General features: G+C 45.5%; 1 protein-coding gene across 7 annotated transcripts in view; it reads left to right on the forward strand.

Moving 5' to 3' along the window:
• Nucleotides 1–395: 395 nt before the first annotated feature.
• Nucleotides 396–26,651, forward strand: part of LOC147620045 (uncharacterized) — a 120,479-nt gene continuing 94,223 nt past the window's right edge. For 4 of the 7 annotated variants that reach the window (XM_086772185.1, XM_086772188.1, XM_086772187.1 and 1 more), the window contains exons 1-3: nt 396–901; nt 21,358–21,476; nt 21,767–21,931. In XM_086772185.1, coding sequence (XP_086628311.1) covers nt 574–901; nt 21,358–21,476; nt 21,767–21,931 — 612 coding nt within the window. In that variant the 5' untranslated portion in view covers nt 396–573. Of the gene's footprint in view, nt 902–7,026; nt 7,493–21,357; nt 21,477–21,766; nt 21,932–26,651 lie in introns of those variants that run through there. The other 3 variants (XM_086772191.1, XM_086772192.1, XM_086772189.1) reach the window with 3 other exon arrangements.

Genomic DNA, 26,651 nt, shown 5'->3' on the forward strand with positions numbered 1-26,651 from the left:
CTTCATTACCTTGCCTTGATATGAGGAAATCCCTTCGAGAATATCAATTTATGGAAGAGAGGAGATAACAAAAGCTTTGAATTGTGGCAAGATTTTGCTTAAAGTGTAATTATATTAACACATTGGTTTACAAGGAGAAACATAACGAGGACGCTTTTGGAACATCGAGGCAAGTTTGCATATACTTGTTCATTGAAACTTCGTTGTTGTTATACTTATAAAGTCGCCTTCCGCGGAACTAGAGCAAGGTTGCGTGAAGGTCGTTTGTAGCGTGTAGGGCCATAAATGGCTTGAAGTCTGTCACATTTCCCCTAGGAGTTGCTAGGAGAGGTGTGTTCAATAGAGTTTGGCAAAAGATAGGTCTAATCTCCGAAAAAAAGCCCTCTCAAATTGATGAGAGGGAAAATTTCCTGTGCTTGGGCGGGGCTAGGTGTACACAATTGTTCGTCCAGCCGCCCACTCATAGGCCTGATCGTGCCCACTGCCCAGTCTCTCCTAGTTCCAACAACATAACGACTTCCAGACTCCAGGAACAGCGACGCTGGAGAGCACGACGTTGCTGTGTGAGACACAATGCCCAGTGACGCGGAGAGCGGCGGGGGCGACGAGGGTAGAGAACGGGGCATCGCAGGAATGACGGCCTCCTCCAACTCGACGGAGAGCAACGCTGAGGACTTCCCGCCTTTCGCATCCGAGTGGAAGAAGCCGCCCGGGAGCCGGCGCGCCTCTTGGCGCTACGCCTTCCAGCAAACCAACCCCAAACGCCAGTCCTTCCAGAGTAACCCCATCCTCGACTCCCTCAAGGGCGCCTCTTCCCCTTTCTCCTTCCAGCGCAGAAGGGCACGTATCGACTGGCGCACCCTTCACACCATCGATGTCGACCAGATCATCCGCGAAACAGGTCAGCATCATCTCTCCAATGGCCTTCACCATTGATTTTTCCCGTCACATAACCTAACTTGTAATTCCTGGTATCGGTGAAATTGGTCAGTATGATCTCCCCCATGGTCATCACCGTTCTCATCATCGCAAAACCGGTCTGTATGGTGTTTCCACCATTGACACAGTAATCTGTGAGCTTTTCACATGACTACATCCAACATGCTGGCATTTGATGCCAACATGGTTTAGACGTCTTTGTTTTCCTTGTGCCTTTTCACCGTAACTCATCGTGTATCTCTCTCACATGCAAGGAGGAAAATGTCAGAGTGTTTCCATGATGATGTATAACCAACTTCATGGTGCTTTGCATTTTTTATCAGTTTGTCCGCACGTGCACATACAAATGCAATTATCATGACTTAGCTTTTGGTCTTGTGAGGGGTCTTGTGTGCAGCTATGTCCATTATTGTTAGTCACATCCAATTCCAGCAAGCAAGTTTGCGAATAAACAGTTGCTTTCCAGCCTTGTTTTTCTGGATTTGAAACAGGTGAACCGCTCTTTGCGGATTTGGCCTTCCTCCTTTGGTCCTTTCCTCCTTTGCCCACAGGTATTTCTCTGGGTGCAGGTTGAAGGCTTCATCTTAAGGCTAAGTTTTCCCTCTTGGAAAGCTCGATGCACTGTTTGGGTACAGCACCCGAATATGCATTCTCATGTCTCCATTTGGCCAAAAGTCTCTATGCTGCCTCACAAAGCACAGTTTATTGCTCTGCTGATTCACTTCATTGACAGCATAGTGTAATCAATCAACTTTTTGCAAACCAAGACATCATATTTCCAAGCTCAAATAGTTTTAAATAATTACATGCATTGCCTTGAATATGGTGTGGTGTAGTCAAGCCGCTCATTTTTTTTTTCAAGAAAGAGACTTCTATTAAGTATGAAAAAGGCATACAACAATCACGGCTATAAGCTGGAATAGAATAGAATCACCCCAATATGTAAGGTGATTTCAACCACCGAGGAGCATCATGATGCCATGAGAGACCTGTGGGACTAGAGGAACTAAACAGAGCACTAAAGGCGCTTGGTAAATGGAAGACTCTAGGATGGGATGGATTAATTGTGGAGTTCTTTTTGAAGTTCTGGCCTATGGTTGAAGAATCACTTTTGCTATGATCAATGAGGCTTGAAATTCCGGCATCATGCCTTTTGCTTGGCAGGAGGGATTGGTAAGATTGGTGCCAAAAAAGGATTTTGTGTCAAAAACTTTCTGACTGGTGCCCTATTACCTTGATGCCAGTGATCTATAAATTGATCACTAAGATGATCGCTAATCGACTCAAAAACATTTTGAATAGGGGTATTAATCCAGCGCAATATGGTTTTGTGGCTCGTAGACAAATAACAAATAACAAATAACATTGAAATGTCTATGGGGGCATAGAATATGCAAAATATACCAAGCAAGCTGTGCTCTTATTGCAGATTGATATTACTAAGGCTTTTGATACAGTCCAATGGGATTACATTGTAGAAGTTATGGCACAATTGGGTTTCGGTCCAAAAATGCAGAACATAATTTACTAGATGTATCGAGATAGCACTGCCATATGCATTTTGGGAAAAGGCTTATCCTCTACATGGGTTTTGGGTAGATGTGTTCAACAAAGCTGTGCTCTCAGTGCCTTGCTCTATGCTATTGCTACTCATCCCTTCTTGACATATATGGATAAGCTTACTAAGACTGGCATATTACATGGGCTTCGCCTCCCTGATGGTCGGCATTTGGTTGCTCAGGCATATGCTGCGACTCTTTCTTTCTTCCTCCAATCAGTTCTGCAATGTCTGATGAACACTTTGCATATGTTTGGACTGGCAGTAGGTCTTTTTTATCAATTTTAAAAAATCAAAACTAGTGACCAAGTATGAGGGCCAAGGCAAAGCACCCAAGAATTATGGCAGAGTTTGGAACATACAAAATAAAGGGAAAAATACACATTTTGGGGGATGACCCGGGCAAAGGATCCTTATTGACTTAAACACACACAGCTAAAACATAAAAATGTGGAAGTTGCAAGGACTTCGTATGCATGATGTTTGCCGATATAGATCCTCTTCTGGCGGCGACGCTGAATAGTGGATGCTTGGCTCGTCATTTTAGGCCCGAGGGCCAAAGCAGAGCACCCGAGAGACTCTCAATGTGTCAGTGGAAGCTTCGATTTGATAAAAGAGGCGTTAGATTAAAAAGCCCTAAAATTTGTCAACTGTAATGGCTTCAATTGAGTGCCAACGCCTCAATTTCTCAAAAAGCCCTAAATGTGAGAGTATGCAAGTACCCTTAATTAACCAATTTTGGTTTCAATTTTGAAAACCCCCAAATTAGGTATTTGCAGGGCCTTAATTAGGGGTTAATGTACAATTTTTTGAAAACCCCCAAACATTATAACAGCTGTAGTATCTAATTAGACAATTTTTGAGAAAAATTAGGAAAGCCCCAAAATGCTGCAAACCCTAATTTCTTGCACGGGAGCTGATGTATGAGCACATGAAGAAGCATTGGGTGCAGTCGGCGTTGAACAATAGGAGGAGAAGGCTGCGCAGCAATGGTGGAGAAGCAGCGGGCAGCCGATGATGGGAACTGCAGGTGGCAACGCGCTAAGCTGACGTGGCCTTTTTCAATAAGGTTTATTAAATGTTAATGACGCGTGACGTGGTAAAGGCTCAACAGGTGGCGTTTGACTGACCATCGGCAGGCAAACAGTAGCGATACTGATGGGTGGCGCTCGACGACGAACTTCTGGGCGGATCTGTAGAAGGTGCAGCATGTGCGGTGTAGCCACCCTGGCTGACCACTATCAACCGCCACTGTTCTTTTGGACCGGAAAAAGGTGCCCGCCACCTTGGACGGGTCCAACCGGTCAAGCCCATTGCATTGACACCTGGCCAGGCGCACCACTTGCACCACTTGCATTGACACTACAAAGGTGCATCACTTGCCTCTTGTGCTCACTTATGAGCACCACGCTCCTCAATAGTGACAGCAGGGCCACTTGATGGTCACCACCCTTGCACCAGCCCAAAGGCCAAGCGGCATTGTACAAAGGGATATGGGATTGTGTGATTGGGATCATTCTGGCAATACTACTGCAACTTGAGTCTCATCTATTTCACGTTCTTGTCTTCTCGCCATTGTTACTGTTCTTGCTCATCTGCGTGTTCTGTGTGCTAGTCCCCTTAGCTCGTGACAACTCCTGACGGCATATTGTCCTAGAGGGAACCCTGTGTTCATTGTGTACACCGTCCTAGTCTAGGCGTCCAGGCAAAGAGGTGTGCTACAGGTATGCTAAAAATTTGGTGATCCTGTTTGGGGAACTCTGGTATCTGAGGAGTTCTTGTTGAGTCCATGATAGTATAGTGTCTACATGCCCAATACACGTTCTCGTGCTAGTACAACCAGTCCAATCAAGAGTCCTCTGTCTTTACGTTGCTACAATCATAGGAAGGTCAATTTCGTACCATCCCGAACCCCTCCTCCACCTCTACCCATGGCTAATGCAAACCTTCGTAAGGCAACAACCAAGGTAACCAAAGGAAGAACCCGGGCAACAATCAAGGGAACCCCCAACCAGAACCTCTATCCACAGTGTTGGGCCGGGTCAATGTCAAACTTCCCATTTTCAAAGGCTCTGCTTCAGAAGATGTGGATGACCATGTGTGGCGTTTCCTCTCTATGTGAAGGAGCAGAGGCTTAGATAGGGAAGATGCCTATGTGGTTCTCTTTCCGTCCACACTTGAAAGTTCCGCAGATAAGTGGTTCAGCCAATTTCCAGCTGATCATTTTGCAGAGTGGGCCACTTTGAGGGACACCTTTGTCCAAACTTTTCCACCCGGCAACTATGAGGAATGCATTCTCCAAGAACTGGGAACTCTACAATTACGCCATGGAGAAATAGTATTTGAACTCATGACAAGAACCACAGTGTTGGTAGCCCGTTTGCTGGCCTACCTTGGTGATTTCATGGTGCGACAATGGGTGTTGCAAGCCTTGCCTCGGACCACCCAACAAAAGATCCGGGAGAGTAAACCGGCCACCACCTTGCTGAGTTTCAAGAGCTAGCCTCCCAGCTAGAAAATGCAAGGCAAATGTTTGAAGGCTCAACCTTAGGTGCTATCCTCAAAAGGGAGTTGGAGCTTTGAAGCTTCAAAAGACACAAGGTGAAAATGGCACATTGGCTCAATTGAAGACGGAGATTGAAGCACTAAAAGGACAGCAAAAAGCAAAGCAAGGAGTATGGTGTGCCATTTGCCAAACGCCAGGCCATACTCCACAAGAATGTTCCAAAAGAAGATATTGCATCTTCTGTGCCAAAAGTGGCCATGAAGACAAGGACTGCTACTATCTCAAAGGTGTCCACCAACTTCACCACCCAACAACAACAGCAACTTGTACCTACCAAAGCCACTGTTCACCACACCACTTATGGTCCTTCAACACCATCAGTGTACCACCAATCTACTACTCTTTCAACACAAGCCTATGCACTTGCCACTCCTTCCTGCCCACACCACCGTGCCCCACCACCATCATACTGTCACGTGCATCTGGCACTTGGATGCCACGTGGACATATCTGAACAAGAAGGTGCAGACCTGGAGTGGAAAACTGGTCCCATGTGAGCCCAATCCAGGACAGGTCAGCCAGGGTTCTACTCCATGCGTCCGAGGTCAGGTGTGCATTGTCCTGCACATGCGTCCAAGGTCAAGTGTGCATTGTCTTGCACATGAAGCAATGCCAGTCCGTGCTGTGTGTCTCCCTTTGGATTGATGTCAGTTGCTCTGTCTGTTTGGTTTGCAACCAGATGTTAGACAATTGTGTAGAACTTAGGTTTGCTTTAAGTATGGGCATGGGGAAGGCTATGAGCCACCCCAAGGGGGCCAAGAAGGCCCCAAGCCTTGCCCACCAGCCCTAGTGTGGGCTGGGCAGGCTGGCGGCAGCCCAAGGGGCCTGGCCAGGCAGTCGACAGAGTCTATGGGCTAGCCTTGCCAGGCGGCCAAGCCAAAGGGCTGCCCAGCAGCCAGTCGGCCAGTGCCCAAGGGCAGGGGCTGCCCAGCAAGCAGCTTGCACAGGCCTGGATAGCAACCCATAGGGTGGCCAGACGAGGCCAGAAGTGGCCAGCTTTAGCAGTGTGAAAACGCTGGTGCTTATTAGCATTAATTGCTATTTTTTACAGGTCGTGAGCATTATTATTTGCTGGTCGTGGGTCTTTTTTCAGCAAACCGACCCCAGTATAGCCAGCTGACCAGGTCTAGAAAGGGGTATAAATACCCAAGGCATAAATTCAGTCCAGGCTCTTGCACAATTCACAAGGTGCTGCAGCTACGCAAGGACCAGGACAGCCAAGGGAGAAGCTAATGTAAGGGTGAAGGTTTGAAGGTCAAGGGCAGAGATCTATCTCAGCCAAGAAGGTTAAGGTTCAGAGTCTTTTATTTCAGATTTTGCATCATTCTAATAAAAGCAAATACACCATTCGTGGTGGGGGCCCTACAGAGGGCATTTGGGACCCAATAACCATGATAGTATAGTGTCTGCATGCCCAATACACGTTCTCGTGCTAGTACGGCCAGTCCAATCAAGAGTCCTCTGTCTATACGTTGCTACAGTCGTAGGAAGGTCAATTTCATACCATCCAAAACTACTCCTTCACCTCTACCCATGGCTACTGCAAACCTTGGTAACCCTCATCTTGGAAACAACCAAGGTAACCAAGGTAACAACAACAACCAAGGGATTCCCCAACCGGAACCTCTCTCCACAGTGTTGGGCCGGGTCAATGTCAAACTTCCCATCTTCAAAGGCTTTGCTTCAGAAGATGTGGATGACCATGTGTAGTGTTCCTCTCTATGTGCAGGAGCAGAGGCTTGGACATGGAAGATGCCTATGTGGCTCTCTTTCCGTCCACACTTGAAAGTTCTGCAGATAATTGGTTCAACCAATTCCTGTTGAAATATATGATGTACAAGAGATAAAGGGTGAGAGAAAGAGGTCATGTAGGTGTGAACACATCCCAAATAAAGTGGGCATGTGGGTGAAAAAGGGATTTAGGGTTGGCCCAACCCTAGCCCTTGGTGAACCCTATATAAAGAGCAAGAGGCTTCACTTTTTGTAACACAACACAACTCAAGTAACACAATACTTGAAGGTGAAGGTTAAGCCAACTTTGGACTTGCTGAAATAGAAGGTAATATAGAAGCTTTCTATACATCTTGTGTTCTTGCTCTCTCTCATACATGTTGCTCTGTCTTGCCATCAACTATTGCTTCGGTTGTGCATACTCCCCATTATTTTGACATGGTATCAGAGCCTTGTAAAGGCTAAGTTTCCCTTCAATCCCCTTTTCTTTCTCTCTCACTATCATAAGCCATTCACATCCTCATTAAGGACGGTGGCAGAAGAAGGTGAGAAGCAAAAAGGTGTTAAGAAGGAAGGCAACAAAAGAGCTTCATCAAAGAGGAGATTTTCATCATCAAATTCAAGATCTTGAGAAAAGTGAAGGAAGCCAGCAAATCGAGAAGCGGAAAGAGAGGAATGAAAAAAAGCAAGCAAAATTGGTAAAATTTTTGGTTTTTCCGTCAAGATTTCTGTCCATTTTTTCCGTCAATCTGGTTCCGTCCATCGATCTCTCTCTTTGGAGTCTTGAAGAGGAAGCATTAAGCTTTGGATCTGAGACTCACAATCAAGGAGGTTAAAGACAAAAGGGCAAGGATTAAAAAAAAAACGCAACATAAAAAAAAAACACAGCCTTGGAGTTCCGTCTATCCTTGCGTTTTTCCGTCGTCCCCGTTAGTCTCTAGCGTTTTCCGTTGGCGTCAACGATCCGTCCATTGCTTGCCGCCTTGTGAATGGTGGTATATCTTGCATAAGCAACACCTTGGTGTGTAGTAATCGTGTGGCAAGGCAGCCTCAGCAAAGCTGCATCAACTACAGCCGCCGCCTTCCTGCAATGTCCGTCTCACTATTGCGCCGTGATCTTGTCCATCATGGCAGCCATCGTTCGTCGACGGCGATGGGGCTGGTAGTCCTCTACCTCAGCTATTGAAAGTCGGCTTGTGTTTAAGCAACGAAGTGGCATACGCAATCGGCAGGCAGTGCTTCAACGCGATAGTCGGCGGCACAGTACATCAATGCATCAAGAAACAAACGCAACGCTTTGCATTTTTCCTATAGAGAAAAAAATGTTATTCTAAAGGTTTAAAAACCTGTGTTTTTTTTCATCAAGTTTTTTTTTAAATTTTAAAAAAACCCTTCTTATAAAGGTTCTTTAAAACCTTTCCTTTTTTAAACCTTTGTACAAAGGTTTTCCCTCATTTCTTTCAAGCATGAGGCAAGCGGAGGAAGAAATTATTTTTCTCGCTTGGGAAGTGCAAGGCATGCACAATTTTTGAAACCAAGAAAAATTCAATGCATCAAGCATGAAATCCGATCCTTTTTTTTTTAATGAACTCATATACATGGAAGTCATCTACTATATTGTAATGGAGTTAGATACTGCCCTTGTGTTGATAAAACAAGTGGTAAGACCTCTCCTAAATCAATGTTCACATTGGTATATGTATTTATGCATCATGATGAAGTGGAAGGTGGAAGCAAGAAGTATATTGAGAAGCACGTGCATAAGCTATTGAAACATGGGTGGCAGCCTTGTGTTAGTCTATGTGGTAGCTGGACTAAGGAAGCTAGCATGATTGGAAGGAGACATGTACGCATGAAGTGTGTTTACCATGAGAAAGGATTGGAGAAGCACGGAGATGCAACCAATGAAGCCAATGTAATGAAGAATGGTACATCCAAATCCCACTTGAAGATTGTCTTTTGCAAGAAGATGGTTTTATCAAAGCGAAGGATCAACAAGGGTGGTGCACCAAATCACTATGGAAGAGATGTTACCAAAGGTGTTACTAAGGTTGAGAGGAATTATGTAAATTCCTCAAATGTTCTACACAAGAAACTCTTCTAATTGAGGAGTGAAGCATGCTTACTAGAATTGGGAGTGAACCACATTTCTCTATTAACTCATCACTTTTGTAAAAGCCTAATCTATAAAGGCTACCTACCTTGTCATCTATCCTATGGTTGAGAGGGGGTCATTTTGTTCTAGTATGTCCAATGCTCACCTTGCTCCATGTTTGGCATTGTCCCATGGTGGTGACATTGAGAGGCTCTTGGATTTGGGCTCTCAAGAGCCTTCCTCTCTATGTGTAGGAGCAGAGGCTTGGACATGGAAGATGCCTATGTGGCTCTCTTTCTGTCCACACTTGAAAGTTCTGCAGATAATTGGTTCAACCAATTTCTGTTGAAATGATGTACAAGTGATAAAGGGTGAGAGAAAGAGGTCATGTAGGTGTGAACACACCTCAAATAAAAAGGGCATGTGGGTGGAAAAGGGATTTAGGGTTGGCCCAACCCTAGCCCTAGGTGAACCCTATATAAAGGGCAGGAGGCTTCACTTTTTGTAACACAACACAACTCAAGTAACACAATACTTGAAGGTGAAGGTTAAGCCAACTTTGGAGTGGCTGAAATAGAAGGTAATATAGAAGCTTTCTATACATCTTGTGTTCTTGCTGTCCTGTCTGTCATACATGTTGCTCTATCTTGCCATCAACTATTGCTTCCGTTGTACATACTTCCCATTATTTTGACAATTTCCAGTTGATCATTTTGTAGAGTGGGCCACTTTGAGGGACACCTTTGTCCAAACCTTTAGGCCGGGCAACTATGAGGACCGCATTCTCCAAGAACTGGGAACTCTACAATTACGTCATGGAGAGATAGTATTTGAATTCATTACAAGAACCACAGTGTTGGTGGCCCGTCTGCCGGCCTACCCTGGTGATTTCATGGTGCGACAATGGGTGTTGCAAGCCTTGCCTCGGACCACCCGACAAAAGATCCGGGAGAGTAAGCCGGCAACCACCTTGCTGGAGTTTCAAGAGCTAGCTTCTCAGCTAGCAAATGCAAGGCAAATGTTTGAAGGCTCAACCTCAAGTGCGGCACCCTCACTAGAAGATCTAGTGGCTATCCTCGAAAGGGAGCTGGAAGCTTTGAAGCTTCAAAAGACACAAGGAGAGGATGGCACCTTGGCTCAGCTAAAGAGGGAGATTGAAGCACTAAAAGGCCAGTAAGAAGAAAAGCAAGGGGTATGGTGTGCCATTTGCCAAATGCCGGGCCATACTCTACTAGAATGTTCCAAAAGAAGATATTGCATCTTCTGTGCCAAAAGTGGTCATGAAGACAAGGACTGCTACTATCTCAAAGGTATCCGCAAACTTCACCAACAACAATAGCAACTTGCACCTGCCCGAGCCACTGTTCACCACACAACAACTTACGCCCCTTCTCCCCAACCAATGTACCATTGATATCCTACTCCTTCCACACAAGCCTATGCACCTGCCACTCCTTCCTATCCACACAACCTTGCTCCACCACCATCATACCTTCCACCTCTCATCCCTATCCACCTGCTCTTCCCACTGCTTTTGCTGCCACCCTGACACCAGATGCTCCTCCACGGCCACCTCGTCCACCAGCTCCCCATAATCGTCCAATCCTCTGTTACAGGTGTGGGGAGTATGGCCATTACCAAAGCCATTGTCCCCTTCCAGAAGGTACACCTCCTTGCTGACACTGTCCAGAGGACAAGAATCACTATACCCGACTGTCCAAAACAACGGGCATCAACCTCCACTGACTTCATGTTTCCAACCCCGCCTGCTGCCCATCTAATCTTAGTTGAAAATGAAGCACCACACACCCTTCCCATCCCATCCTCATCCTTGGGTATAACCCCTTCCCCACTCTCCTCACCACCAACTCAGCACCTCATCACTGCAGCTGTCACCCGTGCTCAATCCAAGGCCATGGGGAGCATAGAACCATTAGTCGAAGAACAAGAAGAAACCTCTTCACCTATTCATCGTAACTTGGTGGATCATGCATTTTTGGAAGACTTCAAAGTTCAAAGAGTTATAAGAGGCTTCCCCAATGGTAGATACATCAGTGCCAAGCATCCCACCTCTGCCCGGGACCACTACATCAGCTTTCTCCATGAGGACCCTCCAAAAAACACAAGCTGGGGTGTCCATGTACCAATTGCTGGGCATCAGCCATATTGCTATACAGCAACTGGGATCAATTCTCCACCAAATGGAACAAGAAGCCTCAGAGGAATCTCATAGTGGTGGGAAAAGGCAAGACAAAGGTTAAGCAGATCACAAGGTGCATGGGAGTTGGTTTATCCAGTACCTCTCTCATAGATTACCAAAGTCCTCGGCTCACTGTGCAAATTAATGGCACACCTCTGCCTGGCGCAATAGTAGATGGTGGATCTGATGTCAACTTGATGCCTGAATCTACACTCCATGCAGTGGGACTTAAGATCACTCGTCCGGCCAACTTCTGTGTCCACATGGGGGACCAACGTGAGGTGCAACCCCTTGGATTGGTGGAAGGAGTCACAATACAAATTCAGGATACTACCTCCTTACTTGGTTTTGTGGTTATCAGGCTTACAACTGTGAAAGGTGCTTACTCCTTACTCATGCTTCATTGGCAGACCTTGGTTAAGAGGTGCAGGTGTGCTGCATGATTGGGGGAGAGCTAAATTATACCTTCCTCAACAGCAGGGCTCCACGGAATTCAAATTGGAGAAGGGACCGGACCAAGATGTGCAAGGGGCCACAGTCACATCCACATTATCCATCCCAACCCTCATTGAGCGCGAAGAGGGTATAGTACCTTATGGTGAAGAGTCCGATTTATTGAACTGGTTGGAAGCTGCCCAGGAGCTCACATGCTACATGGTGGAAATCTCAGAACTTCCTCCATCCCTAGAACCATCAGAACAATTTGAAGTAGTTGGCTTGGGAGAGCACATTATAGACCGACGTCGGGGCAAGAAGTTTACTCAACCACCTGCCACCCAACCCGAGAAGGCCAATAGTGCTACTTTCCGTCGCGCCTGCAACAAACTGATGATTCCCTCAAAGAGCCGGTCATCCATCCCGAGGAGCTCCCAACTTCTTGGAAAAAGGAGCAGTATTGAGATTTTCCACTTGATCCCCACCCTGCTCATGACCCAACTGCCCTCTACAAAGCCGCCCCGATACAGGTGAACCTCTTTTCATCCCAGTATCCAGTTAGGGAATATAATCTTGGTACTTCGGAAGATCCTCATCCTATCTTGCTAGCATCATGGTTGTGGGATCACCCCACCCTCTTGGACCAAGCCACACCTTTTTTTAATTCTTTCAAAGATGTGTTTGCCTGGACCTACAAAGATCTAGATGGTGTGCCGATAGACATTGGGGTTCACACCATTTCTCTCCAAGAGGGTACCAAGCTAGTTAGGGGGCGTGCTTACAAGCTCAATAAAAAATATGTAGATGCGGTCAAAGTGGAGCTGGAAAAAATGGAATCTGCCAAAATAATCTCTCTAGTGGCTCTCCCCAATGGTCATCACGTCCAAAAAGAAAACAAATAAGATTCAGGTATGTGTTGATTTCCGTTCTCTCAATAAACTAGAATCAAAGATAGGTTTCCTCTCCCTTTCATGGACCAGGTTCTTGAGGATGTGGCCGGTCACAATCTCTATAGCTTCATGGATGGGTTTAGCGGCTACAACGAAGTGGCAATCTGTTGAAATATACAAGTGAATGGGTGTGTGCGGGAACAAACCCTTATAGCACGAGGCTGTAAAAGGAATTCTGTAATTGAGTGGGTAGCAGTGAAAAGTGTTGGAAATAAGTGCACACTAGGTGTACTCTTTTCCTAGTCTAGTATAAACTTTTGTCTTGAGTCTTGTGTGTCTGCCATGTGGCATCTTATTTGTCCCACATATCAGCGTGGCTACTATCTCTTGTATTACACACCTATATATTGTGGGTGTCACATCATAAGAAGTATCTAGCTTGTGTCTTGTCTACACTCATCTCAAGGTAACTATTTGTCCTTCAATCTTGTTCTTATTTCACTTCTAGTCTTCTAGTTTCTAGCTCTTGTTTCCATATTTTAACATGGTATCAGAGCGAGGTTCCTCCTAGCCTCTCCATCTCAGCCATCGGGCTGTCCTTATTCATCTCAGCCATCGGGCTGTCCTTATTCAAAGTTTTCGTGGAGCTGCTACTGTTATCTCTCTTGGAGCTGCTGCTGCCCGTCATATTGGAACTGCTACAGTCCGCTGTACTGTTGCTGCTCTCCTTTGGCTGCCTCCTTCATCGACTCAAGGGACTGTCTCTGCCTGGGATTTATTGCGCATCATCTAGAGGCAGCTGCAGATCGACTTTCCTCCTGTTAACGAGCTATTTGCTGCATTCAGTTCTGCCATCGCTTCCTCTTGAAGAGTCTACAAGGTACTGTGCATTGTCTCCTTCAGTTTGCTGGTCAGTCCTTTTGTTATCCTCATATCTGCAAACTGCTGGTTCCTCATGCTTCGATGGGCTGTCACATGCTATGGCCTTGACAAGTGGTGAGAGAGCCGGCTTCTAAAAACAATTTGAATCTCTTCTTTCATTCATTTCTGCAATCTTTTAAGGGAATAGACACTGCCCTTGTATTTTAGCAAGAGGTAAGACCTTCCCACATGGCCTCTTCTGGGTGGTTGCAAGATCAGGGTGCCCAGTTTTGTCCACTCAGGCACCCTGTAAACAGTAAAAAAACAGGTATTTGTTTACCTTTAGTGGCTAATATCTCCTAGTAAATGAAGGAATTTCGTTTCAAGTTCTTTTGTTGGAACATCGTATTCAAAGTTGGAAATATAGTTGCATAATTTGATTAAGCATTAGATAGTCAAAAGTCCTCATTTTCTTAGGTACAAAGTCAATGTATACACCCTGTCCCAAATTTGAACTGATTCCATAAAATGCTAATATCTTTTACATATTAACTCATATGAGATTCCCACTTTGTACCTTAGATCTTCACATAATATGGAGCTTAACTTGATTTTTCAAGAAAATTTTAAGATATTTGTCTATTTTCTTTAAATATTTCAAGGTCTTTAAAGTGTTATAATATACGCCACTTTTTGTACCCACAATAGCTACCACTTAAAATCCTCAATCTTGTAGATCAAAAGAGTGGGTAGATACTGAGACATTAGTAGAATGTGGTGGTTAGTAAAAATTGCAAATCCAATGGTTGGATTTTTAATGATCTCTTTTTCAAACTCATTCTCTCATGTCTATCGACAAATTCAATGGGTCCAACTTTCATACTTGGCAAATCAAAATCAAGTGCCATCTTATGAAAGAAAGTCTTTGGGATGTTGTTCACCATGCTGCTCCCGAAGACTTCGACATTGAGCAAGTTGTCACTTATGTTCCCACTGCCAAGAATGACAAAGCCTATGCTATCATCTTGCTCGGTCTTGGAGATGATTACATTCATCACATCTCCGACATACAGTCTGCTTCTTGAGCATGGATCACTTTGGATACCCTTTTTGGACCCCGCTCTAAAAACTCTAAGATTGCACTTATGATCTCATTCTTTGATCTATATATGCAGGAGGGAGCTACTATAGCCTCTCATGTCAATTATCTTCGCAGTCTTATGGTTCAGCTTGCATCAGTGAAGTCCCCCATCTCCGAAGATATTGCTATTGCTGTGCTTCTCAAAAGCTTACCTACTCTTGTCACTACCTTCAAGTATCACAATAATCCTACTCTTGAAGGTATCATCAATGCTCTCCAAGAAGAGGAAAGAACTCAACAACAAAAGGTAACTGACACTGCATTTTTAGCAAAGAAAGGAAGTTCTAAGGTAAGAAAGCCTTGCACCCATTGTGGCAAAACTAATCATATGGAGAAGGACTGCTTCAAGGCTCATCCATGCACCATTTGTGGCCGTGATAATCACCGGGAGAAGGACTGCTACTCTAAACCCTCTACATCAGCCCCTACATCTACCTCAGCCCATGTTGCTGCACCATCTCCATCAGCAGATCTTGCTGTTCATTCCTCATATGATGAAACGTGGGCTTTCTGATTACTTCATCTTTCTTGTCTACCACTTTGACCACCGATGATGTGAGGCATTGGCCTAATGAGAAATTGCTGGTTTTTAAGTATCCATGCTTACATTACCCTATTAGATAAATTGCTCACTAATCTCATCTTAATCATCATCTAATTACGTGTTAATCATGCTGATTCTTGTGTTTGATCCACCATTGCCCACTCTTGCTTGCATTTTCAACTTGGTATCAGAGCCAAAGATCCATGCCCATCCTTGCTTTAGCCTATCATTAATGTCTTAATCCATCATTTAATGATTTAATCACTATTGCCTTCATTTTACCATAGCTACCTGTACACCCCTTTGAAGAAGCAGTCAATGCTCCTAAACCCCTTCATCATTCATCAAATCCTTTGAGGGGGCTCATCATCAGGTCAAGGCGACCTCCATCGCCAGCTCACGAAGTCTGCATTGCACGCAGGTCGACGCATTTTGAGTTTTCCCCAAATCTAGTCAGAATCCCTTCAAACATCAAATACACGCTACTCTGACCAAATCAGACCTCAAAAGAGCATTCCCGAGGGTTTTCCAATGCTGCGAACACGCCTGTGTGGTCAGAATCGTTCGTTGCCAGCAACCGATTTCAGCTTTGTGGTACTCACAGAAAGCAGTTTTGGTAATCTTAAGATTAAGCACTAATTATTATTTCTAATCTTGAATTTATGGTGCTTAAGGTAATGCTAACCCATTGCTAAATCTTGCCCTAGCTCCACATTGAAAAAATCCTTGGGCATCATTGAGATTTTGGTGCACAAAGTTACATCATTTTCACATGCTCATTTTTGAGTGTTTTAGGGTTTAGAACTTCATTGTACTTGCTTGATCCCATTAAGGGGAGATTTAAGGAGTAATAAGCTCATGCTTCAGTATGATGTACCAACCCATTTCATATCATCATCATCACGTACATCACTACATGCCTATACTTCATGCAAGTGAGCTAGACACTGCCATTGCTTTCATGCAATCGGTAAGACCTCTCACATCTCTCATGGCACTCTTCATTGATGAAAATGTACTTCATGCATCATGGTCATTGAGGCAACCATTAATAGTTCTTTTCTGGAACCTTGGTTGGCCGCAGCAATGCGCGGGTGCAATGCTAGTTTATTTCAATCTTAACAAGGCCATCGCCTTGCACCTTTGTTTTTTTTTTGTACATCGCCTTGCATCGATTTGTGCGCCCTGTGCTCGCTGCTGCACACCTGTCTGTCTATCCTCGCTTCCCTACCCATCCCCACACCTCCCTTCGCACGTTACTAAGATGTCCGCGCACACGCTGCCAGGCCAACTTCAAATTGCGGACACCTTTGCCCAGGTTGACCTCAAATATGTGGATACCTTTCTCAGGTCGACTTCACACTTGCAGCACGGTTTCCGCACCCCGTCCACACACGTAATCGCCGAGTTTTGATGGGCACCCTGATGATGTGGAAAACTTCTCATGCCCTGCGTTTTTTTTTTTGACGAGCCACATCAACCAGTGCCATGCGCTTTTTGCCACCCGCCTAGGCAACTTGTTGTTCGCCGCCAAGCTTCTCACAATTGCGCCAGCTCATCTAGCGCCCTTTTCAAGCGCCTTGCTTTCGGCACACCGACACACCTTGATCAGTGTATTTTTTTGGCACACCGTTACTCCTTTATTTTTGGCATCCTACCAAACCCACCTGCTTCTTTTGCACATGATTGACTTCCTGTTTTACTGTCTATTTCTCCCCTTGCCACCATAATGCTCTTAATTCTTTTGCACTTTTGCCCACCGAGCCCACCTCACCTTGTGCTTTTGCTCGCCTCACTTTTGCACACCGCATCATCTCAGCTTGCCACCCTCCCGATTTTACTTTTGCACACCGCCTATACATGTTTTTTCGGCACACCTCCCCACCTACCTCCAGGTGCCTTCTTTTGAATTTGGCACACATGCATACCTTCTAACCCTCCACTTTAGCCCATTGCCTCACCCACTTTTTTTTGGCACACATGCTGGCGCCCCTACTGGAGATCCCACACCAGCTGCCGGGCAATTTGGCACACCACCTGGGAAATTTGGTACACCGCCTCCTGTTGGCCAATTTGGCACACCACCTGCCGGCCAATTTGGCACACCACCTTCCGGGAAATTTGGCACAGCAGCTCCTGCCGTGCAATTTGGAACTCCTGCCGGTCCACAGGTTGGTACACTTTCATTTGCAGGACCGAGCTTCGATCCACACATAGGATTCTTTCCATGCCCAAGCCACATCTTTGGAACCCCTCCCGGTCCCTGCTTGTTTGCCGGCCCAACCCCCTTCTATGGGCCACCTGCAAATTCCAGCTTTTCCTCCAACCAAAGCTTCATATTTGGAGGGCCAGTTGCAGGTACAAGCTCCCACTTTGGCACACCTCTTGCAGGCCCAGGCTCACCTGCCGGTCACACTTTTACCACTACCACACTCCTTATTGGCTCGGCCTCTCCAACACTTTCAAATGTGGACACCTTACAGCTCCGGCCCGAAATCTGCACTTCAGTAGCTTCACCCTCCTCGTCTTCACTTTGGACCGGGTCAACCCAGGGTCGTCCACTGCAGCCTCACCCAGAACGGGAACACGTCTACCTCTTCTGCTCCACACAGCCGTGGGTAGAGAACTTCATTGCCATTGCCACGGATGATGACGTTCCGGTGGACAACATTGATTTGTCCTCTTCTTCCACCACCACCCCTAACGGCTAACCCTACTCCACCCCCTCACCTTGGTCTGATATGAACGACCCAACCTATGTGCCATTGGATGCCGAACCTGAACCATTGAACCACTTGCCACAGGCTACACTACATGAGCCTAACCCATTCCCCAGTCCCCCTCTCCATTCCCTCTTCACCCCCTCCGAGCTATCCACACTCGACTTAACTATTAACTTCCATGAGCCTAACCCATTCCCCAGTCCCCCTCTCCATTCCCTCTTCACCCCCTCCGAGCTAACCACACTCGACTTAACAGGCTTGACTTCCTACTGCCGATCCCGCCTTGTGTGCTTCCCTCATCAGCAATTTCCCTCACTTTGGTCTTGCCAATAACCTCATCTGTCCTCTCTCTGCCATAGCCATTTTCGACATGGTTGGCCCCCCTAATCCTTCCGTTCATTGGCGCTGGTCCAACATCCTCGTCACCGGCATTCTCGCCATTGAATTGAGCACCTCTACTCTCTCTCTGATTACAGGTGATAGAGCTTCTCCTCGCCACTTGGCCCTCTTAGCCCTTTTTCATTACTTCTTTCTATTCCGTGACTTACCCACCCTCGCCCACTTACTTCTTCCTTTGCTGCAGAGGCCTTCTACTGCTTATGCATGGCCAGACCATACCCCTTTGGCCACTTCATCTACGAGACAATTCGCAATAAATGCCGTAGATTCTGTGCCCAACACCAGCTTCCATCCACATCCAACTTTGCTTGGCCTAGTGTCCGCTTCCTCACTTGTATTCTGCACCAAGTATTGAGCACTCATCCTGATCTTGTTCGGTGCTAGCGAGTTTGTGAATGTGTCTGCAGAGACCAGCCCCAGTGTCCTCACCAACTCGTCGATATGCACCTTCTTCCTCTTGGTAACCTTTGCCCCATTCAATTCATCCACCGCTTCATCCACCATCTATGCATCTTGGGTGACCACACCCATGGTTTCACCTCAGGAGAGGAATGCGGCTCATCCATCGGCCAATCTCGCCACACTGACTTCTGCCGGTCTCACTACCTCACCACTCTCCCCACCTACTGGTCCTGCACGCATCACTTCAACACAGGACACTTTTCCTCTTCTATTTCCTTTTGACTTGGAACACACCCCTCTGTTGAGCCCACAAGTCACTGATGCTTCTCCTGCCACCATTGGGATGAATACCTCTCTCAGCCTTGCTTCACACCCACCATCTTCATTTCCATCCTTGCCATCCACATCTTCGGATTTTGGAGCCGCCGCCTCCACATCTCGGGATCCCCGAGAATCTCCTTTTAGAGATGCCACTCCTGATCCCTTTTGGGATGTGCTACCCTTCACCAGGCTTCCACCCACCTTGGATCTTCCGCGTGCTGCCCGTGCCTGACATCTGGTGCGCAACTTCGACAATGTGTCCCTCGAGGCATGCATCTACTCTGAGTACCTCACAGATTATTTCACCCTACTATTAGAGGAATGGTCCCGGCTACATGGAGAACTGCGCCGCGCCAACCATACCATCCAGCAACTACGCTCTCAGGAAGAGACGCGGCTTCAGGAGGAGATGACAGGCTACTGCTACTATTAAGCAACTTCGTGTAGAAGTTTCTACTCTCAGGTCTTCTCTTACTGCATCCCAGCATCATGCGGCCACGCTGGAGGTGGAGCTTCAGTCTGCTAGGTCACACCTGCTACGGTGGATATGGATCTTGCACAGCTCCCCTCTCTTAGGGAGTAGGCCGTGCAGTTTCAGGCCGTGCGACAGACTCTGCAGTTTGCTTTTGGGGGCCTCATGGCCACACTTGCTGCCAGTCCCAGCCAGAGTTAGAGTGCAGCTACTAGTGGACACCCATCTACAAGGGAAGATGGCTCTACCGCTCCTCCTCACACCTCACGCCTCTAGTTCACTTTTGGTTACTGTTACATTCAAAGTATAGTATGTAGGATTTTATTTCATTTCATTGTATATATCACTGAACATGTTGATCCAACTATCTCTATTGTAATCTTTATTTTCAACTCATAAATATCACCCATGTCTTGGCACCCTCTCATCGATTAGTTGTGGGCGATCTGTAGCCACCGTGGCTGCCCACTCCTACGGCCACCTTGGACCGGACAAACGTGCCAGCTACCTTGGACCGGTCTAGCTCATTGCATTGACACCTAGGCCAACACACCACTTGCACCACTTGCCTCTTGTGCTCACTTGATGAACACCACACTCTTCGGCAGTGACAGCAGGGCCACTTGATGGTCACCCTTGGACCAGTCCAAAGGCCAAGCGGCATTGTACAAAAGGATATGGGATTGTGTGATGGGGATCATTCTAGCAATACTAGTCTCATCTATTTTCGTGTTCTGGTGTTCTCGCCACTTTCACTGCTCTTGCTCATCTGCGTTCTCTTGCTCCTCTATGTTCTTGTTCATTTGTGTTCTTGCACATGAGCCATGCGTGCGACCTTTAAATCACGTCTCTACTAGTTCGTGACGACTCCTGAGGGCATACTGTCCTAGAGAGGACCCTGTGTTCACTATGGTGTACACTGTCTTAGGCGTGCCCGGGCAAAGAGGTGTGCTACAGCAATTTCTTGGCTTTCCCAGTCTGGTCTGTAGCTTTTCTACGAGGGCAGTGATACAGACATTTCTATTTTCATTCATAGAGGTATTGCCCAGTATGGTTTGTTGCAAGATGTCCCTCACTCACATTATACACCCCCCAGACAGAGGATTCACACTTGTCGGGAGATTGTTGCTAGTATTACAGCATGGCAGATCTAGAGAGCTAGATGCACAGAGGCAATTGAGGGTGTCCAGATTTTCGAGTCTTAGTGCATTAGTACTATATGGGGTGATATCATCCATACTCTCATGGCTACATGGGCTTGTATTCAGGGGTCATCTTGTTCCGTGCGCAGGCAAAGCACGTTGTATTTTGCGGGAGTGGGACCATGGCATTTTCTTTTCCTCTAGTCCCATAGGTCTTTCATGAAACCATGATGCTCCTTAGTGGTTGAGATCACCTTACATATTGGTCCGGCCTATAGCCGTGATTGGTGTATGCTTTTCTCATACTTAATAGAAGTCTCTTCCTTGGAAAAAAAAATGGCAAATCTGATCCAATTTGTATGTCGTGCAAAACGAGGACAGTATTGTTTTGGAGGTACTTTATGTGGTGATTCGATCATTACAGGCAATGATTAACCACTCAGCTTGATCCTGTCTTGATCTCTTGGGAATCCTCCCAACTAGAGAAACCTGAATATGAGCACTCCATACTGACTCAAATAGGCTTAGAGCCGAGTAAAAGCACCCCTATTGTTTTAATATGTCCTTTACACACTGGGCGCCTGCCCAAGGCATGTCTGGGGAAAACCTAACCTCAGTAACAAAGCTAGCTTGTTATGACCTATTGGGCTTGTAACAGAATAGCAGGCTGATATGTCAAACTCAGTTTCAATTTTCATTTGAGATATTTTCAAAATGCTTGGTGCCTCTCTGGAAAAAAGCTTCCTCCTTCTATTTATCTCAAGGCTGTTCTTTTTTTTTTTGGGGACAAAAACCGTCATAATTCTGGAATGGATACAGATATCAATAAATTGGAGAGTGTCAGCTTATATTTAAGTACTTTCCTTATATTCCTCTCAAGGCTGTTTTTTTTTTTTTTTTTGGGGACAATAACTATCATAATTCTGGACTGGATACAGATATCAATAAATTGGAGAGTGTTCTTGACACTGTTGCCTTTGGAGATGTTCAAGGAGAAGATACTCGGAATTTTACAGAGGCCAATTTTGTCAAGCTTTTCCGCCTTTCTCAGCTCATGGTGAGGCTGGTGACACTATATGCCTATTAGCCCTGCTACAAGAAAGCTTGTTCGTATATCAGTCCGTAAGAAAGTAAACAACTGTTTTGATCAGAAACTTTAGGCACCAGTGCTTCCGCGTGCACGTGTGTTTTTTTTTTGGGAGTGGGGTGGGGTGGGAGGAGGGGGAGGGGGAGGGGGAGGAGCGACACTAGTTTTCTTGATGGATTATTTCACACTATAAAAGTATTAAGTTATTGTTATCACTGGTTCTAAACTCCTTGTTTGTCATGGGCTTGAGAGGATGACAGGTAGAGTACTTGCTTCACATGCAAGAGCTACTTGTCTCTCACAAAACACGCTTGCTGGAAGCAGGGGCAAACCTTTTTAAGCGAGCTGAGAAATTTCGGCTACGTTGCGTTTGGCAGCATGAAGCACTATGGCAAAGTCGTCGTGATATGAAACGAACAAAAAAGGTAAACATTATTATTATTATTTCATTGGAAATTAAGTAGCTCTCTTAGAAAGCACAGTACAAAAAGGGAAAGAAAAACAGCAAGAAGGTTGCAGGACTGCAATTGCTAATGGAAGTGAAAGTTACGGTGGAGATTATGTTATATCCCCAAAAGACGCAACTAGTTTGGGTTTAATTATGAGGCTAGGCTAATTTGACGAGTTTATGACAGTAAAACACCTCACTTAATAAGATCTACAATCGCGTATTGGGCTCATTAATGGGCACTCCATTAGGGGGGAGAACGATCTGGACAGGCCTATCATCCTAGGTCAGAGGCGAGGTTGACATTGACATATAAGAGGTGGGTCGTAGTTGTACGGGACGTGAGAACATGGTGGTGTGTTGGTCTAACTTCGAGCTCTGGGTCATGTGGAGCTATGACCGGATGGTGAGATGGTCACTTTCCTCCTTGAGTGGTCTTAATTGTGTGTTGAGCTGAAGCTGATTGAAGAGATCCTCTTAATGCGTAGTTGGTAATGGTCAGGTAATGCTAATCCCTTTGTGTATGTTTCAGATAGTTGACATCATATACACAACCTTAATATCGCTTTTCTGAGATCACCATCTGGGATCAGTTTTTGGATACGTTAATAAAGCCTTGTGGAAAGCAAACACTTTAGTATTATATGACCACCTACCTTTTGATTTGTTTTTTTTTTCAAGAAAGAGACTTCTATTAAGTATGAAAAAGACATACAAAAGTCACAACTGTAAGCTGGAAAAGAATAGAATCACCCCAATATGTAAGGTGATTTCAACCATTGAGGAGCATCATGATGCCATGAGAGACTTGTGGGACTAGAGGAAAAGAAAATGCCATGGTCCCACTCCCTCATAAATATAACACACTTTGCCTGCGCAAAACGAGAGGACTCCTAAATACGAGCCCAAGTAGCCATGAGAGTATGGATGATGTCACCCCATATAGAAGCCTTGAATTCTTTAAAGGGTTCAATAAGCGACCTTCTAATTCTAAGCTCTAACTTAATCATTTGAGTGGCTGCATCAACTTGTGACCACTGACTTGCAAAACAATGCTCTGCACTGTATATTCGGATCTACAATATTCAGCCCCTTTTTGTATGGGGCGTATAAGAGTCTCCCAAGCAACTGTGGCGTGAGTGTAACTCGCGGCGGGTGCCCGGGGGACTAGGGCCTTTGACACACTTGTTGATACCATCAATGCATATTAAAACATTTAAACATGGCCACAACCTTAACATATATCCATCATCACTTTGCATGAAACATGAAAGCTAGACAAAACATCCACAAATGCTGAAAATGGAGCTTGCACGTGTGACACCGCATAGAGGCCAGAATTGGCCGACACCCCTCCCCTCTCTTGGAGTATTTTATTACCCAAGGAGAATAATATCATGTACAAGCTTTGAGGGCCTTACTCTCCCCACGGGAGATGCTGGATTATCCATATACAAATGCCATAACACAGCCCAACACGAGGCAACCAAGCCAGAACATAGGCTGTAGAAATGCCGAGCCAACAACATAATCCATATACCTCCGTGTGGGTACTGATTCTTCCCCAAAAACCACGGATCTTCACGCAATAGAGCTGGTACAACAAGTACAACTCTTCATTCAGCCGGTATAGCAGGTACAATGGCTGGTACAGCCGGTACAGTGATTGGTACAGTAGGTACAGTGGTTGGTATAGCCGGTACGGTGGCTGGTACAGCAGGTAGAGCAAGTACAAATGTTGGTACAGCATGTACACTGACTAGTACAGCAGGTACAGTGGCTTTAGTATTTCTTCGCGATGGAAGCCTCCAAAACAGTTCCCAACAGTCGGTATTCTTCATGGGCAGTCTTCAAGAGAGAGAGAAAGAGAGTAGCCATCATTAGAGAAGCCTTCAACGGTGGTAGAGGCTAGTGTGCAGCAAGAGAGCCTCCATTAATGAAGAGAGAGGGCTCCAATTGATAGATTTGGGCCTCCCATGAGCTAAAATGGCAAGAGGAAGGCTACAATGACAAGTGGAGACCCACACAATAGCTGAAGTGACAAGTGTGAGGCCACTTGTCTCACTTTGATCCACTTTCTAACAAGTGTCAGGTCACTTGTCTCACTTTGGTCCACTTTCTTGCCACATGTCCCAATCTAAGAGATGGGTCCTTCCATAAACTTTATCTCTAAAAATATCCCAACTGGTAGACATTCTGTCATAGGCACTTTGCCAACTCTTGGTATCTGCTCAATTCCAGATGTAATGACGCGAACAGAATTTCCATCGGAGTCGGGCCAAAAATAGCAACTCTCCTAAATTTTAGGAGTGTGGTCCTTTGTATTCTAGGATAATCCCCCATTTCCAAAGCTTATACTTTCCAAATATTTAGACATCCTGGAGTCCACCAGACCCCTTTCATACTGGGAAATGTCCAAGCTGGTGACATCCTCCCCAGCTTCTTAAAAGTTGTCCGTAACTTTAAGCTTCAAGCCATATATTCAAGATATAATCATGTCCCATCAAGTGGGCGAGACGAGACAGTCTCAAAAATCCAATATATCTGAAGAATCCATGTCCCAAAGAAATGGGTGAGACTAAATAAGTCTCCATAATACCAATATCAAAATCATGTCCCAAAATAAATGGGCGAGAATTCCATGGAAGATATACTAGACACAAGCACAAGAGCCAATTGTGTCTCAATCACCAATATCAATGAGATAATCATGTGCTAATGAAAATCACGAACGAGGTGCTAAGACACTTAAATAAGTGCCATGCACAAGAAACTAGTGCCTCGCATAGAAACATGTGCTATGCACACAAACTTGTGCCATTCAAGAGCACAAACCATGGTGACAGAAAAGCTGGTTCTCCATAGTTCTGGCAATCCTTTCTCCCAATCCCAACAGTTCCCATGTTCTTCCATACAATCCCAACTCTGATCAATAGGCATGGTGTGGAAACAATGAAACACTCACTCCACAATCGCAACACGAATCCACGTGTATGGCGGAGTGTTCATTGAATTACCCTCTCACAATCCCAACATGAATCCACATGCATGGTGAGATGAACAATGAACCTCTTGGCCTCTGTATGGGGAGATAATGATTCTAATATGGCATAAAGATAAATAAATCCATGTCCCAAATAAATGGGCAAGACAAAACAGTCCCATAAGTCCAGATATCATAATCATGTCCCAAGTAAATGGGCGAGACAAAATAAGTCTCCTGCCAACAAGACATCAGTCCACATGACCCTTGGCATAGACATAAGTCCCGTGCCAACCAGGCGTCATGTCCACTTTACCACTTGCACTCTGTGTTGGTAATCTGACCACACACCTTGGATGAGAGGTGGGCTCAAGTAACAAGATAAAACAATCAGTCGGAGGCATAGATAACCTGGTGTTCCATAAGCATTTCTGCTACACATAGTTTATAGGCATTTCGGCCACCAACTCACACTACCCTCTCAAGTGCCCATGTTCCATTCCATCTGCTCTCTATTGTTCCACCCACACATGGTAAAAACAATCTTCAAGAGAGCACGGTGAAGCCCAATATCTATATAAATCTCGTCCAAGAAAGAAATCTCCATAGATATAATCCATCCCAATAAAGGGAGCCATAAACAATGTTTCCCTGAAACCATCTCAAGGCAAACAACACCACCTTTCAAGGGTTAGTGAACATCAAAAACACTTCATAGCAAAAGCACTAACTTAGCAAACTCAAAGTATACTTAGCTTTTGTTTGCCAGGTTGGTCATGAAGCCAGAAGAAATATCTCGTCACCATATCCTTAAGATATCTTGAGATATATCTCCATATAGCTTGCCTGTAAGCTTGATAATATAATCCACAATATCCATATGGAAAGAGTGCTAAATGTGTGCACATAAAGTCAACTCCATACTTCCAAGATAAATTATGTGAATTCATAAATCATTAGACCAACAAGCTGTCTACTGCTCATGCTCTTGCTTCATAAGCTATGAAGCGGCTGGCCATGCTTAACGGCAATGATGGTAAGTGTGGTCCCCATTTGAGATCTTTTCTCTTCCTTATTGATAAAAGGAAGCCTCCGCTTCTAAGAAAGCCTATGCTCTGATACCAATGTAACTCGCGGCAGGCACCCGCCGCGAGTTACAGTGAGTGTCAAGTGTACCAGCTAAACCTGAATAGATAAAGTAACAGACTCCCAAGCAACTCTGGCCCAAGTGTCAAGTGTACCATCCAAACCTGACCAGAGAAAGTTGCAGACCAATTTTCGCAGCTTGCCAATGCATCCACGAGAGAAGCACCAACATGAGGCAATGAACCAAGCTTGCTTCCATCCAAACCTGACTAGAGAAAGTTGCAGACCAATTTTCGCAGCTTGCCAATGCATCCACGAGAGAAGCACCAACATGAGGCAATGAACCAAGCTGAAGCAAGCTTGGTTTATCAAGGCTCTGAAGGCTACATCCAACCTCCTAGAACTCCAATGAAGAATTTTCTTCCTTGTGTTCATAGGTTGTGGTGCAAACTGCTGTCCAGCGACAGCTGGAAAAGAGGCGCTGCCTGTAACTGAGGGGACAGTTGCAAAGGCCCTCCATCTCCCATCTGAGGGCATAACCAATGCAGATGCATCAGAAGCAGATATTGCCTCAGAGCTGAAGAAGGTAGGCAGGGAATACCTTGTCTCCATAGCAGAAAGCCAAGTC

The sequence above is a fragment of the Cibotium barometz genome, chromosome 32 (genome assembly GCF_041138505.1).
Source record: "Cibotium barometz isolate CiBa-2024 chromosome 32, ASM4113850v1, whole genome shotgun sequence".
Classification (NCBI taxonomy): Eukaryota; Viridiplantae; Streptophyta; class Polypodiopsida; order Cyatheales; family Cibotiaceae; genus Cibotium; species Cibotium barometz.